The sequence below is a fragment of the Varanus komodoensis genome, unplaced genomic scaffold (genome assembly GCF_004798865.1).
Source record: "Varanus komodoensis strain SLA01 unplaced genomic scaffold, ASM479886v1 scaffold6_2, whole genome shotgun sequence".
NCBI classification, from domain to species: Eukaryota; Metazoa; Chordata; class Lepidosauria; order Squamata; family Varanidae; genus Varanus; species Varanus komodoensis.
The window spans coordinates 12,998,997-13,023,909 of record NW_025336346.1 but is presented as its reverse complement, the minus strand read 5'-3'; the positions used below and the strand labels follow the sequence as shown (position 1 = coordinate 13,023,909).

Below are 24,913 nucleotides of genomic sequence, written 5' to 3'. Positions count from 1 at the left end.
ATTCTCTGGAAGACATCAAAAATCTAATAAGGTAAGTGCATCTGGAATTCACGAAACTGGATGAACTGCCTTGGGTTCATCACAAGAGGACGAAAGGAAGGATATAAATGCAATCTAGTAGTAGTAGTAATAGTAATAATAATAATAAAAAATAGTAATAATAATATCTAGATAAACACATTTTTTCATAAGAGGTATGTGTCTCCTTGTTCTTTGTTTTGAATGCTATTCTCCCTCTTTGTAAGAGCTGCAAAGGAAGCCAGTCTTCCAGGAACAATGAATAATAGGGAGTTTATTAGGTATGGTCTTCTCTTAAGAGGCCAAGAATGAAATGGTGATTATATTGTAGTTGCAGCTGTCCTACAACCGCTTCACCATCAAATCTTGATACCTCAATTCATGTTGGTTTCTCTTCCAGCTTCTACCCATGCAATAATTGCTGAAGTGTCATTGACCTAGAAAGCCATTTTTTTTTCCTGCTGGATAAGAGTACTTTGTTCTTTTGTCAACACTCAAGAGAGATCTTGCGATATTAGGTGGCAGTGACGTGGATTAAACAGGCAGATAAGACAGGGAAGGGCCATCTATGTAAACAACAGCAGTTGCTGAATTTTCCCAATCTATTCATTTTTGACCACTTGCTCAGGAAATGCACCTGAAAATTGGGGAAAGCGGTGGTGATGATTTTGGAGAAATGTCTCAGGTTTCAGTACCTGTCTTACTGTAAGGAGTTGTTTGAGATACCTGCATACCATACCCCACCCCCAACCCTACCACTTGTCTCTCTGGCTGCTTGAACTTCTTGGAAAGCACTCCAGAAGACTTAGCCAGGACTTTCTCCCTTGGGGCTTTCCAGTGCTGCTACCTACCAAACTGAGCCAGTTCTTCTTCACTTCAAACGACTTTTAATAACAACAAAGCAACACCAAAAATAACTCTTTCAGTTTTTAAAGCACTCATTAAGCGGCAGCACTGGAAAGGCCTAAGGCAAGAAATCCTGGCCACAACTTTTAGAAAACATATCCCCTGTGATTATTTAATTTTTTAAAATCCTATTTTTAGCATATGTACACTGAGTGTATACAATTTCTAACAATTAGACACAGGCATGAACAAAAGCGGGACAAGTAACCAAATAATTATCTGTTTGAAGTTGGTATCTATATGCCATATGTTCTAATACTGAAAGCTTTGAAAGGTTGTCAGTATTGTGTTATAGGAGGTGAATGTTTATCCTTACGGTTTTGTAATGCAGTCTTATAGCTGTCAAAAGATGCAGGGAATCCACTTCTTCTTTCATTTATTAATTTCTATGAAGTGGGTAAACAATTTAAAGTAGTGTGTATATCTATGAACACTAAAGACTGTTCCAGTACAAAATTTATCTGTGTGATCGCTTTTGCAAGAAGAAACACTTACTGGACATTGTGAAAACGTATTCTTAAAAAGGAGCATTAGCCATACTGCACTGTTGGCAATTAGCCAAATTAGATAATCCCTTATTAAAAAGATGTTGCAGTGTTCCATAGAAATGAAACAAACATTTTTTGCTGAGAAGGATGCAGCCTAGGTGGCCTCAGGAAGTTCTCAATTCTTCAGATGTGTCTATGAGTCCTAAATGATTGCAGAACCCTGATTTAGTGGATTCTCCAAGAAGGTCAAGCAGCCAGAGAGGCTGAAAGGACACAACGGAGAGAAAACATTAAAAGATGCAGTGTGTACACACCTCAGCCACTTCCCACAGGGAGGAAAGTGCTGAAGCCTTGCACCCTGAGGCAGTTCTATGGGATTCCCAGTGAAAGAGGATGAAAATTGGTTACCTCTTTATCAGGGAAACAAAAAGGTTACCAACTGGCAGGTACCTGTGCAGGAAACTAACTGAGAGAAACAGGAGTTGAGAGGAACAGGTTGCTGAGAGGACTGACAGGAGGCAACCCACAGATGGCAAAACTGTGGCTGTTCCCACCTTGCCCTTCCACTTGTTTCATCTGCAGCCTTCTTCTGGAAGGCTTAATTGGGAATGAGCTGTGGAAAAAGACAAATTACATGTTGGGCTCATTAGTAAAGACTGAAAAGTTGCTGATGCCATAATGCCTTTTTGCAAATGTGTGGTGTGAACACAGATGGATCGCTGCTAGCTGGTCTCTGGGCGCTGCTGGTGGTCTTCAAAGAACCACTTGGTGGGCCTGACACTGGGCTACACAGGCCTTTGGTACGACTCAGTTGGGCCTGTAATTGTGTCCTTCACAGTGCAAATGTGAGCTATGCTCACTGCTATAGGCACAAAAGGAGGAGGATCAAAGCAGCAGGGGAAAACAGCGGAGAGCTGCTGACAGGATCTCCCCTTGAGCTTTTCTGGCATATTTAAAGGGGGATGCATGTTTCCAGGTTGCCCACCGGCCAGTCTCTTTGCCATTAACTTCACTGGGCTGCATACATTGCAAACAGTGGCTCATCTAGGTGGCTCACAGGGAACAAAGATTTAAATGGGCCTACTCTACGTATGACTAAGTTTGGAGCTGTGAAGTATGACTAATTGTGTTCCATATTTTCTTTGAATATATTTATTTACTTATGAATGTCAGAACAAGAAAAAATAGTGTAACAAAAGGCTAAACAGAGCTGATGAACTTGTTGGCCAAGAGCTGCTGGAATGTCCTGCCCAGTGCAAAGCAATGCATCTTTGGAATGTTGTCTATGTGTGACTACACCCATCTTTAAATAAGTATCATCATAGATGTTTAGCTTTGTGAACAAATGCTATGTTGGAACATTTATGTCTTCCTGAGTATTTGTTAACACTCTGGCTGTAACCCAGAAGTGGTTGAGTAAAACTAGCATGTACTTTCCCCCCCCTCCTGTTCCACACATACTTGATCTAACAGCCAGTCAAATATCAGATATTGCTGAATAAAGATTTCAAGCATTGATTTTGTGGAACTACACCAAATATGGAGACTTATGCTCATTATAGATTCTAAAATTATATTGAATTCTAAACAACTGCGATCAAGAGTTACTTATAACAACATCATGCAAATCTAGCTATATGTAAATAATATTCGAGAGACTGAACAATTATTGACTTCTTTCCTGTAAAAAGAAGTCATGTAAGCACATCTTATTTCAAGTCATAAAAAACAAAGCCTAGCCCTGGAAAGGAAAAGTTAGCTCTGAAATGTGACTATGGGTAGAATAAGGGCCAAGAGCTTTATAGTCTTACAGAACAGCCTTGCATGGCCAGCATGGTCAGTTATGGTTTGAAGAAATGTGAGCTGCAGTGCCCACAGGCCATGAAAATTTAAGCCTCAACTGCAGCCTGTTATGTCATCCAAACCCAGTAAGGGTAGATTGTACAAGGGTTAAATAGCACTGCATTACTCATGGCCTTTTTAAATGGTTATAAGAGGATTGTCTGATCCTTGCACAATGCACTCACACAAGGTTCAGATGACACAAGTCTGGTTGCAGCATGAATATTCAAAATGGCTGCCAGCATGCACCACATCCATTGGAAAAGGCCCAAAGTATGTGCCTATATGTATTATTAATTAATAATGCATTGATTATTTATATTAATTAATTGATATTAACATCTCTCCATGCAGTCACTTTCAGGGCTGATGACAAACCAGTTCTCCTTCCCTTGTCATCAAAAAGCATCATGACGATGTGAGAAGGGTACATTTTTAGTAGGCTTGCCCTCTAATTTGCAAAGATCCTACAACATCTAAAGAAAATAATCCAAGCCCAGTGTTTTTAGCCCCTGAGTCATGCGGCAGTCTAGATCCGATCCTGGTGCTAGTTAAACTAGCCAGACTCCCTCCAGTGCAGCTTCAGAACTATATCAGCTGTGGGATGAGAGGTGGTAGGCAACCCTCCAGGAGGACAGTGGCTGGGTGTACTACCAGAGACTATTCGTGGCAGCAACCAGGTCAGGTGGCAGCCCTTGCCAGTACTGGGCAGATGTGTGATCTGTCTTCATGCAAGTCAAATATTACAACCTGAGCTTTCTTCGTGCACAGATATTAAGTTTTGCTTCCCTGGATGCACTCTTTAGGAATCCAATGTATACATGACATTCACTATTTAGTATTTGTTTATTTGCCTTTTTTTTTTTTTTGAAGAATAAGAATTCCCACAAGTTTCAGAGTACTATACACTCATTAGTATAGCATTATACCAATTAAAGGAAAGGAGAAGAAACATTGTCCCACAATGAGTCTGGGAAATTATCAGCTGGGACGTGTCATCAATTGTAATGTACAAGCCTTTGGCCCACTCATTACATCAGTGAGCTTGTATTATGGAGAATAATTATAAACGTTTTATAGTAAGCTGTAAGTCTTCATTCAAATTACATATTAATAGGAAAAAGAACATCTTGGATAGCATACCCTTTGAATCAGATGTACTGTCTTTGAAATAAGTATCCTAATTAAAGCAGTCATCACTTAACATTAATTTAATGAACATTCTCATTTGTAAGGAAAAGGTTGCCAAAGAGGATGTAATGCTGTTAAAACCACAAATCTCCAAAAGAGCAGGGCAGCAAGCATGGTTGGGGGGTGAGAAAAGGATTTTTAAAATGTTTAATTGAAGGTTAGCTAACAAGGTAAAAGATAAATTCACTTGCTACCTTTCTGGAATGGCAAAGCAACAGCAATTAGTGCATGTCATTTATGAGATTTTGAACTTAGGCAGGGTCAAATGATCTGACGGTGTCTGTTTGGTGTTTAAGTGGTAAGTGCCTGCATCACAGAGTGAAGGTCAGTTCTGTTCTAGCTGGAAATTTTGATTGCAGTCTGAACATCAGACTCAAGGATACAGACACAGGCTGCTTTGCTCTGAAGATGACAGCCTTGGGTTAAGCTTGATCAGATTCTGTATTTGACCAAGTTCTTAAGTTCTCTTCTATCTGATCTGCTTCCAGAATGTTTCAGTCTCAAAAGCTATCAGCCTAGCACCTTTTGGGAGTATTTAAATTATAACATGCACCAGAAAAATTGCTACATTATTAAACAAATCTTCAGATACATGTTCAATTAATCCTATACAAATTAAAGATAGTTCATAAATATTTTAAATAAATAAATTTACCAGAGTTACTTTATTGTGTGTTTCAATATCTATTGTTTAGCTAGGTAGCTTATTGTTTATTTCAGGGACTACATGGATGCCATGTGGATATATGGCTAACTCATGATTTAGCATTATGAGAAGGTGAGCTTTTGGCTCAGACATTCTCTTCTTGTTGTTCTGCATGGTTGCCAAGTAACCATTGAGAGCTTTCACTTCATTCTTACATTAAGTACAGTCTACCATGTGTGAGCCCTAAACTGGAACTGAGTTTATCTACGGTTAGTGAGAACAAGCCAGCTCCATAAATTACAATTTCAAGTTGTTTTCTTTCTACTAATCCTAGTTAAGAATAGCCAAAGTTCTCTTTGGTTCGACATGACAATCTGTGGTTAACATACTGCATACTTCTCTTACAGTCATGCTGGGTGACCTGCAAGGATGTTGAAATGCATGGGCAACTTCATGTAACACTTGACTCTGGCTTAGCGTTATGTCCAAATGAGCTTTGAGCCAAAACAGGCTTTATTTTAAATCTGTACGTAGGAGCTACTGCTTTTTTATTTTCATGCTAAAGTAAGTGCAATGGGGACGATCCTGATCTTAAAAGCCCTGCTTATCTCCTGCTCCTGGCTCCATATTGAATTGGGACCTCTAGGCATGTTCTGGAATAAAAATGAAAAAAATGATATGTGGCTGCTAGATATCAATTTAAGGTAATGTTAGTATTTATCTTCAGTGTCGTAAGAAACATCCAAGAGCAGTAGTGGTGCAATATCTTTTCATTAGGTCCAATGAAAACATTGCTAACAGTTTGCTCATTGTTTTCATGATTCTAATAAAAGATACACCACTACTGTTGGTATTAGGGTTGTTTCTTATAATATGCCAACTAGACACTGTACCCACTATTCATAATTTAAAAGATCAGTTCTCTCAAGCACCTTGCCCCAAAACTGCCCAGTAGAAATGATTGCCCAAGCCAGCCAAGCTTTATGAACATTTTTAAAGGAGGGGCATACCAGCTCCCTGTTTTAAGGCAACTTGAATATCTTCCTGTACCTTGGAAGTAGCTGGCCAACCCCCTTAGACTGGTTTTTACTAGAAAAGATGGGCAAGCTGCGTGAGGACAAGGCATGACACAGAATGCACAAGGTACCTCGTCTTTGTCGTTGGGTGAAAATATGGGTGAGGGTTCAACTAAAAATAGGTAGCAAAAAGACCACTCTTAGGGAGAGAAGGGAAATTCAAACCAGTTTGTATGGGCCACTCATCCATGAAAAAAAAAGCTTCCCTTCACTGCTCTGTGCCTCCACAAATGACTCTGATCACTTTTAAGGAGTGTCCATCAATTTGGTTGTAGTGATAGTTTACTGGAAGTGTGTGCTTTCAGTTTTATTTTTTAAATGTTCTGTTTAGCTATCTTTGTGAAATGCCTTGAATGCCTTTTGGTTGAAAGTCAATATGCAAGTGTCGAAGAAAAATAAATATTTCTTTTAAAAACTTGGTTCTGCTCAGAGATGGCCCATCTTGTATCTGATATTTATTTTACTGCTGTTTTGATGGGCTAGAGAAGAATCCCCTAGAAGCTATTACAGGCAGCTTTTTATAGCTCAGGAAATAAGAAGCAACAGAAATATCTAATTGCTACTTATGTGGGTGTAGCCGCTGAAGAGACTTGCTTAGAATTTACTACTTATTCAGAGTAAGATACTATAAAGGAGATGTGTTATCTACTATTTAAAATTGCTTGCTTAGATAAGTTGCTTAAGAAGACTGTTAGAAAAACTTGATTTTCAGGTTTTTCAGGCACTAATAGGAACACATTTTTTCCAGGATCTCAACAAACTGAGCAATAAAGAATCAGAAACCCCTTTGTTGTTTAGTATGATGAAATCAGTGCAATATGAATGACTCTAGTGGGGAGGTATCTCCCATTTTCCCATTTTCTCTCACAGGATTTTGTAAGAACCACTGTAACTTCTGAAAAATCTTTGCCCAGAAGTTACAGATTAATGCAAGACAGTTCTGTGAATTCAGAAAAGTTAAAACTTGAGGTCTTTTATATCATGTTGATATCTATGAGTGCTCATCTTTGGATCAGTTTTTGATTATAGTTGCAAGCTTCCTTATGTTTTCCCTTGCAAATTTATAAATGTTTTGCTTAAATGTAAAACATTTAAGCAAAATGTAAAACATTTAAAATGTAAAATGAAAATGAGCATTCAAGCTACAGGACATATTAGCAGGAAGATTCAACAGCACTGCATTCAAGGACTCCATAAATAGAATCACAGTGTTCCATGCAAGGTAATACTTCTCCAAACATCATCCAGGTAGTTATCTGATGGTGCTCAAAAGAGGCTTCTGTTTCTGTTCTACAAAGGATGACGTCAGCTCCTTATTGCTGCATCCTAAAATTGCTGCTAAATTTTCTTGGGGAAACATGCAGTGCTTTACACTGGAGAAGCTCCTTTTAAATATACCCAAGACATCCCCCTGGTGTCATTCATCTTAATATCTAAACTCTAATCGATCCCTCTCCCCAGTTCTTGCATTCACTTATTTGTGGTACTCCCTCCATATAAGGTGTTCTGTGCAAGGCCTATTTCCTCTGCTTTATGCATGCATTGCATTGTTTATCGTGGTGGCATGTGCCATGACTGCTGTTTGTTCATAAGGATCAAAGTAAGCAACATTGCCTTAGGTGATAGGCAAGCAGAAACTGAAAAGAAAAAAAAAGGGAAAGTGTTTAATCATTGCCAGAAATGTGGCTCCTGTTTCCTAGCATTCAAGTTAATCTAGGCATACCTTGGAGATAGTGTGGGTTTGGTTCCAGACTACCACAATAAAGCAAGTATCACAATAAAGCAGGTTACACAATTTTTTTGTTTCCCAGTGCATATGAAAGTTATGTTTACACTATACTGTAGTGTATTAAGGGTAGAATAGCATTATGTCTAAAAAATGGACATGCCTTAATTTAAAAACACTGTATTGCTTAAAAAATGCAATTATCATCAGCCTTCAGTGAGTCACAATGTTTTTGCTGCTGGAGAACTTTGCCTTAATGTTGAAGGCTACTGGCTGATCAGGGTGGTAGTTAATGAAGGCTGGAGTAGCTGTGGCAATCTCTTAAAATAAGACAACAATGAAGTTTATCACATTGATTGACTCTTCCTTTTGCGAAAGAGTTCTCTGTAGCATGCGATGCTGTTTGATAGCATTTTACCCACAGTAGAACTTCTTTCAAAATTGGAGTCAGCCCTCTCAAACGCTGCTGCTAAGGGTGTATTACATAAACAGCTAAGTTTATGTAATATTCTAAATCCTTTGTTGTCATTTCAACCATCTTCACAGCATCTTCACTAGGAGTAGATTTCATTTCAAGAAACAATAACAAATATTATGTTGTATTCCTGAATAATGAAAAATTTTGAAATATTGCAAGAATTAGCAAAATGTGCCACAGAGACATGAGGCAAGCAAATGGAATTGGAAAGATGGCACCAATCAACTTGCTCAGTGCCGGCTTGCCACAAACCTTCAATTTGTAAAAAAATGGCAGTATCTGTGAAGCCCAAATAACTGAAGTGCAATAAAACAAGGTATACCTGTACAGGTTTTGGTGTGGAAGAGCAGACGGAAAGCCATCTACTACCCTGCAGACCATGCCAGGCTTATCTGTCCAGCATATCCCACAGATTAGCTGAGCCCTACAATGTGCCGCTAGCTGAAAGCAGGTACACAACAGAAGGGGGAAATAGCCTGACGTGACTCATCATTCAATACTTCTAACCATGACACCATTATTAGGCAAATAGCCATGTGCTATACGGCAGCAGTACCTCTTCATTGCCTGGAGTGGGACATGATTTATAATTACCCAGGGTACCTGCATGGATAAATGAATTTATCTACTGATCGGTCCAACACACCTTCCAATATTGTCCATTGGGATGTTAACATGCTCAGCTGCTTTGTTTTGGAATAGATGTAACTGTTGTGCTAAAACCTGCATTTGGTATTGGTCATTCAGCTCATCAGGGCAGGTAGCACTGTACCTATTAGGGACATGATCACTTTGAGAATTAGGGTTTATTCCATTAGAGGGCTTTAGAAATCTTACTTTTAGAAGGAGCTTGGGGTGCTCTGTGTGTGTGTTTAAAATGCACTTTACTTGTATAGAAACCACTCTGGGACAATCCTAGACAATATCTGAAATGTCAATTTCATATTATCTCAATTCCCTATTGAATGTAGGTTTAGTGAACGTCTGGACTGGCCAAAATGCATCAGTGTCACACAGTAGATTCTCCGAAGTCTGATATGTGGAGGAATTGATGCATTGTGCATTCCGAAGGCATCCTTATATTCACAATATTGCAGCTGGCTGTGTGGGTGGCTCCAAATAAAATGATATGATGCCATTGTTAGGATTATTTAGATTGTAATTATCTGGCAATTCCCTAGGATGCTTATTGTTCCATATGAATGGCTGGGAAGCAGCTCAGCTTAAATCGATGTGCAGGCTTCTTCCATATAACTGGAGAACCAGCACAGCTAGCTGTTGACCAAGGTTGATCTGAAGATGGGGAGTTCAACAAATGGCTTGCTAGCCTTTTCAGACTTAGGTTGTGTCCCACTTGCTGCCGTTCAAGGATTTTGACCTTATCTGCTAATGATGTTAATTAAAAGTTTGATATTGATGGTAGTGGATTGTTTGTGTTCACAAGTATCCACAGGGGCCCTAATTTCTTTGGCTTTAAACACTAATGAATGAAAGTATAAGTAGTTGAGACCTTTTGAAATGTAACTGCAGTTCTTTGCAATCTTATATTTATTTTATGTGTGTGTGTGTGTGTGTGTGTGTGTGTGTGTCTTCTCTCTATATATGAAAGCACTAAAAGTGGTTTGCAAAGAACAAGCAAAAATAGAATTAAAATAAGAATAACCTACATCATTACGATATTGAATAACCAACACAACAACTACAAATATCAGGAAGAAGGTAAGAGACGTTCATAATTGGACGGCATACTAATTTTATAAATAAATAAATAAGCCTAGAAGGCCAGTCAAGAGAAAATACTGAATTGATGCTACAATCCTATACCCATTTAGACATTCAGCTCTGTGGAGAAGACTTCTCTGTAGATACCTGCATCATTGCGCTGTCAGGCAATGTCATAGTTAAACTTGTGCTGCAACAAAAGTCCTCAAGTGATGGTAGGGCACCAGTAAAGATGAACACAGTTTAAGACTGAGGTAGCTGCTTTGCAACGCCTATCGTCCCATGCCAGGATGGTCAATGTTTATGGATGATGGGAGGTGCAGCCAACAACATCTGGAGGGCCATAATTGCCCACCTATGAACCAGGGAAATACATTTCACGTATGGGCACTGATGCAGAAAAGTCCAACCATAACAGAAAAAAACCTGGGAATGCGCTAGAGAACTGTATCAAGTGGTGCTTTTCAAGGGCAGCTCCACATAGCATGCACTGCAGTAGTCCAGTTATGATGTAACCGGTGTGTGAGGTGCCATGGCTATGTCCAAATGTACCAGGAGCATGTGCAGCTGGTGCATCCTTCTTTTGCCTTGTTCCCCAAGGCAGAGCACATGCTTGCCATGCCAAAGGCATGAGGATCAATGCCTGGCACTGCAGTTCAAAAAACTGAGTCGCAGGTGTTGTGAAAGACCTTCCACCTGAGATCCAAAAAAGACACTGCCATGAGAGCAAAGGACACTCTCTGTGGTGGGAATAATCTAGACACAGTTTAGATGGACAAACAGTTTGGCCCAACATAAGGCAACTTCCTAAGAAAAGAGTCTGGGGATTGGTCTTGCTTTCCCACTGACAGCCCCATAAGCAGCTCTCACAGGAGTCATTGATTTCCATGTAGAAAGAAAAGGAGGGTATGTAATAATAACTGTGAAGGGCTTCCGTTTCTTCAATATTGGCAAGCAACAGGTCTCTGTAGTCTATGCCCAGAATGGCCTTCCCTTCTCATGAGTCCTTTCTCACTCTGGACTCAGGTCTATATACGCTTCTTACAGAAGAGATTGGAGCATTACATAACCAAGATTTGTAAGATGAGTTTATATAATGATATTTGGGTGATATTTGGGTGTGTGTGTGTATGTGTGTGGATTCATATATATGTATATACACAAAGCCAGATGTTCCTAAAAACAGTAGTAATAGAAAAATATTTAGCCTATTTTTTACTTTATATTTGTAGATTCTGACTCAGACTACTTGTGTTTTTCCTTTTTTTAATATGGCAAATTTTAGGTATATTTCTTGTTCATAGTTTAAAAATTGTAGCAACTAGGTTGTGTTTATTGTAATATAGGGATCAATGCTGCCAGATAAAATGGATGGATATGCCACCAAAAATACAGTTTGCCTGTCATCTTGTTTCATTTCACACAGCTTGACTGACATGGATTCTTCCTGTCTCATATGGTGTTCAAACCTCACATGATGTTGTTCTGATCCACAAATGATTTAAAATACAGTACTTGCCCTTAAGCCAGTTGAGTCCCATTAATTGCAATAGGCATGACAAGTGATGGACAGGACTTCGCAACTGAGGAGCCAGAACTCAGCGCAAGATTTTCTTCAGCTGTTCCATCATGTAGTTAGTAGTCATTTGCCCCAGCAAGAACTGGAAACAGATGAGAGATTCTCATCAGTTTTATTATGCTTTTGATCAGGCTTCAGTGTAGAAAGAGGAAATAATGAAACAGATGAGAAGCATATTTCCATAATGAATCATGTGTTAAAATATGTAATTATAGGAGAGGATTATGATTAATATTGCCATACTTTATATAAGGTAGAGGATGTTGTCCTACAATATCTTTTGTGTTGCTGCAGCACTGAGATGCAGGAAGAGCTGCAACTGGTTCAAGATCCCCATCTAGGCAATTCTTAAAGGTGCAGGAGCCCTCTGTAAGCAAAAGCAACTGAATAATCTGGTGACCTGCTCTCAAAAGGGGGTGGGTGCCTTTTCTCCCCACTTCATGGAGAGATCCACAGGGTTTTGAGTATATACATTATTTAAGTGATAAGAAAGTCCAGCATAGTTACAAGCAACTTCAATAGAGGAAACATCTCTGAAAATAGGAAACTGGTGAAAAGCAAGTTGAAAGGTGAAATCAACAGCTTTCAAGGAAGTATTTCTTTACACCTACACATAGATAAACCATGGAATTCACTGCCACAAGATATAGTGCTGGCCATCAGTTTGGATGGCTTTAAAGGGAGATTGGACAAACTCATAGAGAATAAGGCTATTGATGGCTACTAGTACTAACGACTTTATGTCACCTCTAGCATCTGAGGAAGTATGCCAATGTACACCAGCTGCAGGGGAATGTGGGCAGGAGAATGCTGTTGCACTCATGTCTTTCTTATGGGGCAGAGTTTGGCCACTGCATGAATAGAACGCTAGACTAGATGGATCCATGGTCTGATCTTGAAGACTGTCCCCTCCTTTGTCCCAGTGTCAACAACAATATTCTTGCTCACAGGTTCCCCAGTCCTTCAGGACTCGTGGGCACATTTAGGAATTTAAGAAACTGCTGTGGGCACCACCACCAAATTCCAATCTGTGATCATGGGCTGTGCCAAATTCAGCGACACTTTTTGTTTCGGGTGCATTGGACACTGTAATATCTTTTGAATAAGGGATTGTCTAATTCAGCTGATTGCTAGTATTCAGTGCATGTGTTTCAGTGATGTCCAGAAGTTGCTTCTTTTTTGGAGGATTGTTAATACACAGAGATTTTGTACTGGAACAGTTTTTAATATACACTATATATATGCTTTCTTAAGTTATCAACCTGCTTCATAGAAATTAAGAAATGAGAGAGAAAGTAAATTCCCTGCACTCTTTTGAAAGCCAGCAGGTACCTACATGCCCAGGAGATTACCTGGCAAAACTTTTCATTTTCAGACCTGAAGAGCTGCACACCTCTTGCACACGTCTAATTTAAAAGTAATGCATATTTGTGGGACATATTTAAAAAGAGGCAACCAACTTGTGACAGCCCCTTCAATGTGGCACTTTGGAGGAGCTGTCACTGGCTGTCAGTTGGAGGTTGCTGTTTAAAGGGGAGAATGCCACTGTGAGCAAAACAGAGCTTGCCATCACAGCAAGGAGAGCAGGCAAGGCAGCTTCAGCAGCCAGTTTCCCTGGTAAACCATTTGGAGGACCACGGGGGAAGGAGGAACAGTGTGGTGTAGTAGTTAAGAGCATGGGACTGGGACTCAGACGATCTGGGTTCTAGTCCCCACTCGGCCATGGAGCCAACTGGGTGACTTTGGGCCAGTCACAGGCTTTCAGCCCAGCCTACCTCACAGGGTTGTTGTTGTGGGGATAAGATGGAGGAGGAGAATGATGCAAGCTGCCTTGAGCCCTTTGTAGGAAAAAGGCAGGATAGAAATAGAAAAATAAATAAATAAATAAACTCTGCTGAGTCCACCCAGTCTCCTCTTGAGCGCATTTTGGGTGGATTGCACAACAGTCAGCCTTCTGTGGTTTATTGCTAGGGTGGGTTAGCATGATGTGCAAAACTTTCCTCTGTCCATCTTCTCAGAAATCATCCCACATGTATAGGAAAGGGAAAAACTTTCACACTCTTGAACTGCAATGCTTAAGTAGGCAGAGCTGTAGCTGATAATGCTACATGGTCTTCATTTAATGAACCATAGTTCATGTGCTGACGGAGGTTTGCTTTTTTTTAAACCTGGAGTGTGGATCTTTAACCAAAATATGACATTGTAGAAGAGGAATACTAACAGTCCTGTTTTGCTCTTTACTTCTTCACAGTTCTACAGTTCACAAAGACAGGGAAGATTCAGTTCATACCCCTCCACTTAAAGATAAAAATCTCTCACTCCAAACTTTTTATGTGAAGAGTGCAAATATCAATAGGGAACCTTAGACAACCTTACAGTAATAAAGTTGCCTTTATCTGGTATTATAATAGAGTAGTTTTCCTATATTTTGTGGTGCACTGGAAAATTTTGTACTATACTTTTTATTGGGGCATCTGAAATTCCCATTGAATTTCAGAAAGACCACAGAACAAGTAAATGTTTTAAGCAAGATTGACTCTAGAACCACAAAAAATACTTGTGCTAGAAACTTGTCAAGGTTCTCTGAAGCTGTTTTAGATGCAAAGTAGGTCACTGGTGCACTTTGCTCAGACCAGGAATTAAGTCCTCATACTGCCACATCAGAATCCTATTAAGCAGTTGCACAAGTTACTGAATTCTCAGTGGAGAGGCGCTTACATTAATACATTTTTGGCATGATACTTTTTATTCTCCCAGGCTTTAAACATCTGATGAGTCTTAATATTTGATTGCTTTATTGCTGCTATTTTATCCTCCTGTTTATTGATGGTTGTTTTATTGCACATTTACAGTTTTGCTGCTTTTATTTGGTGTGTTCTGATAAGTATCTCCTACTGAGGGCCAATGCATGAGACATCAGTTGCTGAGACACAACGGCAGGAGAGGCATATTTTCAACATGTCCTCTTGGGGTGTGTGGAGACAGTGTCAAAACCAAAATTGGCTGGAGCAAGTTCCCAATGTGAGTTCAGGATATCCTTCTGTTCTTTCCTTTCCTCTCTCCCTTTCTTTCTTCCACCCCCGTTTCCTCTCTCTCTTGCCGCTATTCCTTCTCTCTTCATGTCCAGAAATATTCATCAATCCACATATTAACTTTTATCCATGCAGTTTCTTCTTCCAACCCATCCCCACTGAAGTTTAGAAAAAAATTCTCTCATTGACTTCCAGGCTAAGCATTTTCCCCACCAAACAATTTCTTAAGATGAAGGGCAATTTTCCATGGGTTGTAGTGCTGCCACCTGAGAAGTAACTGTCTGTCTGAAGGGATCCATCTTTTTCTCAAAGTCTTCCATCCAGGTGAGAGGAAAGTTGGGGAACGAAAAAGAGAGAGAGAGAGCTGCAGCCAGGAAGCCAGGCACATGCATGAGGTTGGAGATCGTTCACAAAAAGTGGTGGTGAGCACTTCCTTCTGAAAGACTTCCCTGGGCAGCTTCCTGTAGCAGAGAGACCAAGATGGATTCCCAGATAAATGGCCATTAAACAGAGTCTCCAACCTCACCTTCTCTAACTGGTGCTCCAGGAAACACCAAAATCCTGTCTTGGCTCCACCAAGGCCTTCCCTGCGAGCTAGCTCAGAAGGATATCACGGTCAGTGGCACTGAAAGGCATGAGAAAAGACTGCCTGCAAATTCTCCAATAATCACTTGCTGTCACCACTTTTAAGCATGCTGGAAACATGATGTCCCACTTTGTAATCTACCACCATCCATTCATCAGGCCCAAGAGGCAAGTGTCAACTACCTATCCAGTTGGTCACATCTCTCCAAGAAACCCATTCGCATGTTTAGGTTCAAAAACTGAAATACATCTAACGGGACATCTACTGGGACTGCTCTAATTACAGCATCTAAGCCAAAATGGACGCAAACAGCATTACAAACAGAGCTTTCCAAATTGGTCAGTGTGGGCTACTGAGCAATCTTCTGCTCTGCCTCAGGGACTGGAAGAAGAAGCTTCTAACTATTCTGAACAGCTCCATTGGCTGGCTCTGAATACACACGACAGTGGCAGGAAAGTAGGATTTCCTTGCAGCTTTCATAATTGTCACAGAAGAACTCCAGTACATTCTGTAGTCTGTGATCAGTTGTAGCCATTATAAATCATCAAAGAATTATCTGAGCTCAGCTCAGGGAAAGGAACTTTAAGAGCAACTGCCCAAACCATTTGCAGGGCTTTGACTGCATGGCAGGAAATTCCCCAAGAGCCAGCAGAAAACCCGTCTGCAGCAGGGATCCTGGGCAAATGATGACACAGGGATGATTTTATATCTGTTAGTTGCAAAAGTAGATTTTTCCTCATGTAGCTGTCGCTTATCAAGCATGTTCACTGTTTGGGCAAGCTGTTGTGACCCAGCTTGCCTTCCTGACCCTAGCTCACTTTTTTAATTACCCTGCTAGATTAAGCACATGCTTAATGTCAGGCCCTCAAGGGAACACAGTGGAATCTTTCATCTACCTAAAACGGTGTATTTGTGTGGGAACCACTATTTCTTTCCCCCTTTTTGGCTCCCCACAACATGACTTGCCTCCATTATCTTATCTGGCATATGGTTATTGTATTTCCAGATGTCATAATTTGATCATAGGAGGCACCAGCCATCATACATATGATTTTAGAAGCCCATCTGCTGTTACAATTTTTCAGCATGTACTTGCTTTTAGATAATATTGTCACAATATTTTCATTATGCTTTACTCTCCAAATGGTGGAACCTTCGTAAAATAGTTCATTTTGTTCCTTTGTTCAAGCAAGATCGTTATTACTTGCGCTGTGAAAATATAGCTCGAATCTTACAATTAGAGTCCTCATGCCAGATCATATTTAATATAAGGAACACTAAGCAGAATTTTGAAATTATTACACTCTGGCAAAAATTCGTACCTAAACTAGTTCCAAAAGTTGTACCTGCTGAGAGACACAGTGCCTCTGAAACTGAGGCAATATATCGGGGACTAGAAGCCAGTAAGAACCTTCTCCTTCTTAGGCTTTGTTGCAGTGGCAGACAGGCTATCTTTTTGAACCTGCTCAAGTTGAGATAGATGGAAGACATGATAGACATGCCCAAAACTATGCATGGTGTGGAGTGGCTGGAGACATTTTTCTATATGAGAGAAAACTAGAACCCATGAAGCTGATTGGTGGGATATTTGGAACAGATAAATGGAAGTACTTCTGCACACCGTGCATACTTAACTGTGGAGTTTACTTCCACAAGATGTAGTGAGGGCCACCAGTTCAGATGGCTTCAAAAGGGGATTGGATGAATTCATGGAGGAGAAGGTGATCAGGGGCTACTATTAATCCTGATGGCTATACCCCTGGGGGATGATCTTTGCTGGGAGAGAGAAAGGCAGAGTGCAACCCTGTTGATTCTCCTGGACCTTGCAGCAGCTTTCAACTCCATCAACCATGGTGTCCTTCTGGAAGGGTTGGCAGTAGGAAGCACTGCTTTGTGGTGGTTCCACTCTTACCTGGCTGAATGTTTCCAGGAGGTAGTGCTGGAGGATTTTTGCTCTGCTCCATGGCAGTAATGCCATGGAGTTCTGCAGGCTCAATCTTCTTCCCCATGCTTTTTAAGGACTACATGAAACTGCTGGGAGAGGTCATCTGGAGATATGGGCTGATAGATTACACTCAGCTCTACCTCTCTTTTTCATCAGACCCAGGTGAGGCAGTGACTATTCTGAATCCAGGCCTGACCTGGGTAATGAATGGGATGAGGGCCCACAAACTAAGACTCAGTCCAGAGAGATGGAGGTACTGTTGGTGGGCAGATCATCTGTCCAGTGGGAAGATTCTCAACTACCCCTCTCATGGTAACCTCTCATCTGAACTATTGCAACGTGCTCCATGTGGAACTACCTTTGAAAACAGTCCAGAAACTTCAACTGATTCAGAATAGGACAGAGTGCCTATTAACAAGGACTGGCCCATGAGATCACATCACAGCAGTCCTCAATCATCTGCATCAGCTGCTAATTGAAGTCTGAAGTGCTTGTTTTAATATATAAAGCCCTAAACAGTGTAGGCCCAAGATAGCTGAAGGGGTAACTGTTCCCATATGTTCCTACCTGTCCATTAAAATCAGCTACAGAGGCCTTCTCAGGGACTCCCCCGCCCAAAAAGTAAAGTAGGTGGTAAACAGGAGAAGGACCTTTTCAGTGGTGTCATACATCTTTGAAATATACTCCCCAGTCCATACATTTTATGGACAGTTTATTCCATAATACAATTTATTCACCAGGCATTTAAAAAATTAATAGTTGGAGGAATTTATATATTTATATTTTAATATTGTATTGCTGCTGTGGGGTTAAAATTTTTATATAGAGTTATTGCTGTTTGTATCTTTTTAGTGTTGTTTTTAGCATTTTGGGTTTTAGCTGGCTATTTTATTGTTGTATATGGGGTTTTAATGTTTGCAAACTGCCCAGAGAGCAGTTACAATATAAGAACAATAACTAACCAAGTAAATGCAACCTCAGCAGCAGAGGCGGTATGCCTGAGTACACCAGTTGCTGGGAACTTGGAAGGAGGGAACTTGGTCAGTGCTCTTATCCTGCTTGTGGAATCCTCCGGCAGCCAGTCCTTTGGTTCTTACATCAGGATAAAAAAATAGGGCCAAACAACTTGTCACACAGGATTTCTTTTCACTGAAGTTTGGCTGCAGAGAGCTGCTAATTTGCTGAAGAGACCTTTAATCGCTTTCCCCCCATGCTATTTCTTGGTCAAGTGAACTTCTCTGCATGGTGGGAACATAAAGAGTTTTACAATTATTATTTATTTCATTTCTGTGCTGCCTGTAGCCAAAGTTCTCAGGGCGGCTTACAGCAAAATGTAAAAACAATCAAATAGTTCCTTGATACAGAATGTGAAAAAGTACAGCTTACCTGTATTTTCTCTCTATGGCACAAACCAGGAGCTCAGGAGGGATTGTAGTGTAACTTTGACTGGAAAAATGGCAAGGTGGAAATATCTAAACACATCTGGCCGCTGCTGTGGACAAGTTCACAGAGTCTCACAGTTGTGTTTTGGTTTAAAAATACCACAGTGGGAGATCCAGTCATAGTTGCCGTCTAGTTGCTTGTAAACCACCCAGAGAGCCCTCTGGGCTATTGGGGTGGTATATAAATGCAATAAATAAAATAATAAATAAATAAATAGTGCAACCCAACTTGCTATATGTGTTGTGCCACAAATCCAGTCTCCTCTAACTAGAGGGAAAGCTGTTATAATGGGTTGTTTTGCTCAGTGGACCTGAGTTAGACCATGGACAGGTAAACTAAAGAGCTCATACTAAGCAGTGGTAAAATTCTAGCATTTATACATACATACATACATACATGTTTTTATAGTCTGCTTATAACTGTCAAGGCCTTCCTAGGTGGCTAATAGATGACACTGACATTTAATGTTAACAGCAGGATTAAGAAGTGTGGATTAGTATGTGCTAAAACATAGTCCTGCTTTGATCTAACATTGCATTTACATCTGCTTAGAGGAATAGGCAGAAGATGTTTGCTTGGCATATGAACATGCACTATTCCTGTATATATTTTTGATTTATACCCTGCCTTGCTACCACAGAAATTATAATGTAGCTTACAAAACAATAATTTAAAATAGATTAAAACAATAAAACAACAATCCTGTGAGGCAGATTAGGCTGAGATCCAGTGACAGGCCCAAAGTGAGCATCATGGCTGAGTGAAATGTTGTAAAGAAATCAATTATATCCCTTAAGACAGAGTGGCCTCGTGAAACACATTTTTGACGGAGGTATAATGTGTATTGGAAATAAAAGTTTTATTTTGCTGAAATTGCATTTAGTTTGTCAGACCTTCCTATGAGAACAACAACAGAAATATGATCAAATGAATGCTGAAGCACCAGATGACTGCTCAAACTGAGAGGACAGCTTATAAATCTCCATACACCAAGAAGTCCTGATTTCTCTCTACTATTTATAGCTTTAGCTGGTTGCTTCAGAAATCAGGCTATCTGAGATGTCCCAAGGCTTTCCATCTCCTTTGACTGCAGTCTTACACTTACCTTAGAGTAAGTCTCATTGATCTCAATGTATAAGATTGTGCTGTCAGTGTATCTTAAACAGTATTATGTTTTGTGGCCTTTGCATTTGTGAGGATTGTAAAAGGATAATTATTAATAAATAATTATCCTTTTGTACAATGTATCCAACATTTGTAATGTTGTTTTGCTATGAGCACAGAATTCTGTAACTGCTGGACATAATGCATCCATTGTGTTGTCCCAAATGCTCCTTATGGAGTGAGCTTAAGTTTCCTTGCAGATGTGAAATGCAAATATAGGATCCCTTGTTCACAGTAATACAGACCAGGGCATCAAACGCATCACCTGCATCCTCTTGTCTGGTTAATGATGCCACCACCAGGTACCAATTCCTCTAGCTTTGTGCCTCTGCAGGTGAGTGGCGATGGAAAGAATCACTGCCAACACTGGGGTGGAAGGAGGTCTGAAATTATCCCAACTTCTCTGGTTTCAGGACAACAACACTTTGTGCAGACCTGGGTATCATACACCTAAAATGAAACATGGATGAAAAGAAGGATATGCACAGTGCCAATACAGTGGAGTGGTTAGAGTGCTGGTTTGGCACCTGGAGCCTCTGGGTCCTAGTGCCCCTCCAGGCAATGAAGCTCCACCTGGGCCAGTCACTGACTCTAAGTCTAATCTATCTTGCCAAGTTGTTGCGAGGATAATGGAGAGGAAGAAAATGTTGTAAGCTGGCATAGTTTCTTGCAAGGGAAACAGATATGGGATATCAATTTAATAATTGAGCTGGTGGGGAAGGAGGAACCATCAAAGGTGGCATGGGGTGTGGGGTTGAGTGGAGTTGATGGAATCATGTGCCTTTGAGTCCTGAATGCACCAGTTACTCCCTAGCAGATCCTAACTGTATCCTCTTTGCTCTGGAGCTCACAGTACTCAGTAAAACAAAACTTCAAGAGAAGAACTTCAGTGCAGTGAAAGAGAAACTGGCCACAGCCTAATTCATGCAGAAACACGAGCAATTTCAGCTATGCTGGTGTTTCTTTTTGTGACTGGAGGAAGATGGCAAAACCCATGTCTCATGCAGCTGCAGCTTACAGTGGTGTAAAAAAGAAAGATGCTTTTCTTCATGTGGCTTGGTGACATCCTTGCTTTCTCAGAAGAGTCTGCTACAGAACACCAGCATATCTGTTTTCTTAACGTATAGCGATTGGGAGGATTCTGCGAAGAGAATTTTGGCAGCTCTGGACTGGAATCGGGTCTGTGGTTGCAATAAAAGCTATTCCTACCATTTCTTGCTTCTGCCTGGCTCAGTTCAGTTTTGCTTCCCTCTTGCATTGCAAGGTGGTGACCAAGTAGGGTTTCTGCAAGCTGAGATGTCAGGCATTTGCCACTTCTGAAAAAGATTGCTCTTGGCTTACTACATTCATTATGCAATAGGCTTGTATGTGTATGTGTGTGTTTGGTTTAGTTTAGTTTAGTTTTTAAAGCTCAGGCTCTGGATTCCTCTGCAATTTACTTTCTTCGCCCCTTGAATGGAGTGTTCTGCCATCAGACTACATTCTAACAGCTTGCCTGCAGCCTACACTGTATTGCTTCATATTTTATGCTATTAACCTCAATGGGTGTCCTGAGCATCTGTCATGTGAAAAACCTTTTTCTTGGCAACAAGAAGTACTGCGAGCTATCTGTCCTTCTTCTCTGTAGCTGTGCTGAATTTCACCAGCCAAATATCTTGGGCAAATCAGAAAACTTAAATTCTGTGATCAGGAAACGGGTTATATTTTGTAGCAGAAAAGTAATGCATTGATTAATTCAGCATTTAAAAATGATTTTCAGGAGTTATCGATTGTAACTATATTAGAATTCTGCGTTCTAGAATGTCTGTTGCTGCATTCAGAATGAATTGTGCCACAAGGCATGTTTGCATTTATTTACATACTTCATATTAGTTTTTCAGATTAGTTGCATTTTTCTCCCTTTTTTACAGGGTTGTAAAGAACAGTCAGGATCCATGCTAATGGGCAACACTGGGGGTGTACTAAGAGGGGAAGTTGAGTATTCTAGTATTAATGAACCACACAGAGAGCCCAGATATGGGCCATTACAGCAGCATACAAATCAACATAAATAATAATCATCATATTTGCTATGAATCTCATTCATGTACACTTTAGCTTTTAAGTATTTAGCATAAGTCATCCATATATTTTCAAGTTTTCTTTGCAGCCACAAAAACTAACAGCCTACTTTGAAAAAGAAAAGGAAATACAGCTTTAGGATTCCAAAGGAGTTTAAGGCTATATTATTTTCCACAATCAACCCACGGATGCCAGCCCTGTTTTTTCTCCCTCCTTTCCCTAGCTCCAATGATATGGAGCAGAGAATTGGGTGAAGTGCTATTTGTGAAGGAGGGGAAGAAAGATGGGGTTATGTGAAACTCCATTCATTCTTGTTTTTGTTTTTAAACAAGCTGTGTGAATTGCAGGCCTTGATTGTCTGGCTTGACTCAAATGAAAGTGGTGCAAGAGCTTTTAACGATTAACCCAGCTGTACTGGAGCAATAGAGTGATGTTAAAAACATTAAGGGTAACTGCCGCACTGTGTTCTCATGACCCAGATCCGCATGACCAGTTGTAATTGGACAAAACTGCCTGAGGAAGACATAGAAACACGATATTCTCTTAGCATGTCAGACAATGAATAAAATGGCTCCTGATGATGTAGGCTATATAGCTGTGTAATGGATCGGCCAAGGTCTCAAATACATGTTCTATGTAGTTAGATCTTACACATGCTCAGTGTTATAGTAAGGTGAGTGAAAATTAACAGAACTTGAGCTCATCGAGGTTCTTCAAGTTGTGCTTCAAAGCTTAGTCTGGGTAGCATCATTGTTGTTTTTTAATGCAAAAAATAGATTCATACTTGGATGCATGTTTGGATGCGCATGCGTCACACTTTTCCCCCTTGATCGAAGTGTGTTTGCCCATACTTTTAAAAAAGTTTCATTTTATGCATTTTTTTTAAAGTACAGAATGCATAAGAATGGATTTTTCCTCCTACAAACAGCACTGCAAACTCACATATGTGACCTTTGACTACAGATTGTGTTCGCATTCAGGTCCAGTATAAATTAGTTGGAACTAATGTTTTCGCATCCCTGTTACCCTGAAAGGTCTTATAACTTTGCTCATGTCTGCCTTTGGGACAAAGTGCTAATGATTGTTTATTGTTGTTGTTTTTAGTTGCGTCGGTGTAGAAGAAGAGGAGGCACCAGATATTGATATCTACCACTGTCCAAATTGTGAGAAAACCCACGGAAAGTCCACTTGTAAGTACAGTTCCTTGATTTCTGCAAGGCCTTTCTATGGTTCCAATAATACTCTCCTACTTTATCTTCTTCTGGAAACAGAATATGTTATAAAACAAATTCCACTATAACGTATAGCTTTTATATTCATTTAATAATATGGTTATGAATGATATGTTTAAAAAGCAAAGAAAAACTCATCAAGCATGATGATTAAAGATTTCAGTTAATGTGCAAGTCTCAGAGTATGATTCAGACCTACATATTCCTTATTTAATGACCAGATTATTAAACAATGACTTAAATGAGTGAATGTTTTTTGAATTATGGACTTTGCTGAGCATTACCAAGCTACAGTTCTATTATTTAGTAAGCCTTTGGCTACTAGTTAACCAAATAATACTTTATGGCTAATTAATATACTTCATAGAAGAAAGTAACCAAAATGTCTTATAGATCTTTCAGTAATAGAAAAATCCTTACTCCACGTTTGATTTTTATTTTAACTTACTATTTGTATGACATCACATTAAAATAGAACATATATGATGACTATTTCTTCTTATTAAAAGGAGAACATTACTAAAGATTTCAAGATCTTAATACTGGAACAGGAAATAGTATTTCTCAAATATTTCTTGTTACCAAAGGCTTATAGCATCAATAGTCTTGACATACGAGGGCTTAAAGTGGATCGAGTCAGGGTCACGTGTTCCAGTCCCAGATCTAACATCTCTGGGTCTGGTATCCCTGAGCCCTTTCATTGCATTCCTGCTATGTTTAATCCCAAAGTTGGAAATGGAGTTATACTCATGCATGCTTGAGCACAAATATAATTTGCATGAGAAATTATTCCATTTCAATTTTTTTTTTTTTTTTTTTAGAAAACTACAGTAAAGGAAGGAACCTGGCAGGGCTCTGGAAATGTTGGAATGCTCTGACCTTGAAGTGTTACGTCTTAGCAATAGGATTAATTCTTTCTGATATCTATATATCAAACTTTTGATGTTTGTACTCATTCAATATTTTTTGCTCATTAACTGATAAGCACACATGACCTTGAAAATACAAACTCACACACTTTTATTACTCAGATAATTGTTTGGCCAAAGTAATAGGGCTTCACAATCCAACACTCTTTCTTTGGATACCACCAGGCCAATTCATTTACATATGTTACCCAGAATTAATTTTAACCTGTCTGTGGTCTGTGTGCATCTTTCCTTTAATAGAGTTACAAGTTTTTATTTGCAATTAATTAATTCTTATTAAGTATTTTAAATGTCTCTTCATTTGCCGTTTATAAACCCCCTAAAATTGTGAAGGTGTTTATTATTATTTCCACATCTAATAGCTGAAGCTGTTTCATTTCCACACTCAATAAGCAAAGCTATTGTGTCTTGGAAGATGAGTTAACAGCTTCTCAGAAGGCTTCCCTGCAATTTCAATTGAGATAATCAGCTGTTGTTTTATAATTCCTGGCAAATGGGCCATCAGAAATATAACTCAGTGGACAAGACTTTCTTGTCTTTGAATGGTCTCATATCATAGTTTCTGTTACTAGTCATCAACCCAGTACAACACCAGTACAATACAGGTACGAGTACCAGGTGTAGATAACTAAAGTGCTGTAAATGTGTGTGTGAAACAAGTTGAAGGGAAGGTTCCTGTATGCATTTGCCTGGGACCAGACACTAACGAGCGCTTACGTCCGTATATGCCCGACCGCCCCCTGAGATCTGCGGGAGAGTCCCTTCTCCAGGAACCCTCCATGAAAGAAATTAGGAGAGTAAATACTCGGAGGAGGGCTTTCTCTGCAGTGGCGCCCAACCTATGGAATT

General features: G+C 39.8%; 1 protein-coding gene across 1 annotated transcript in view; it reads left to right on the top strand.

Annotated features, from left to right (window-relative positions):
• PHF2 (PHD finger protein 2) overlaps positions 1-24,913 on the top strand; it is a 129,591-nt gene that overhangs the window by 39,474 nt on the left and 65,204 nt on the right. Inside the window, 1 exon segment of the mRNA XM_044451189.1 lies at positions 23,008-23,093. Coding sequence (XP_044307124.1) covers positions 23,008-23,093 — 86 coding nt within the window.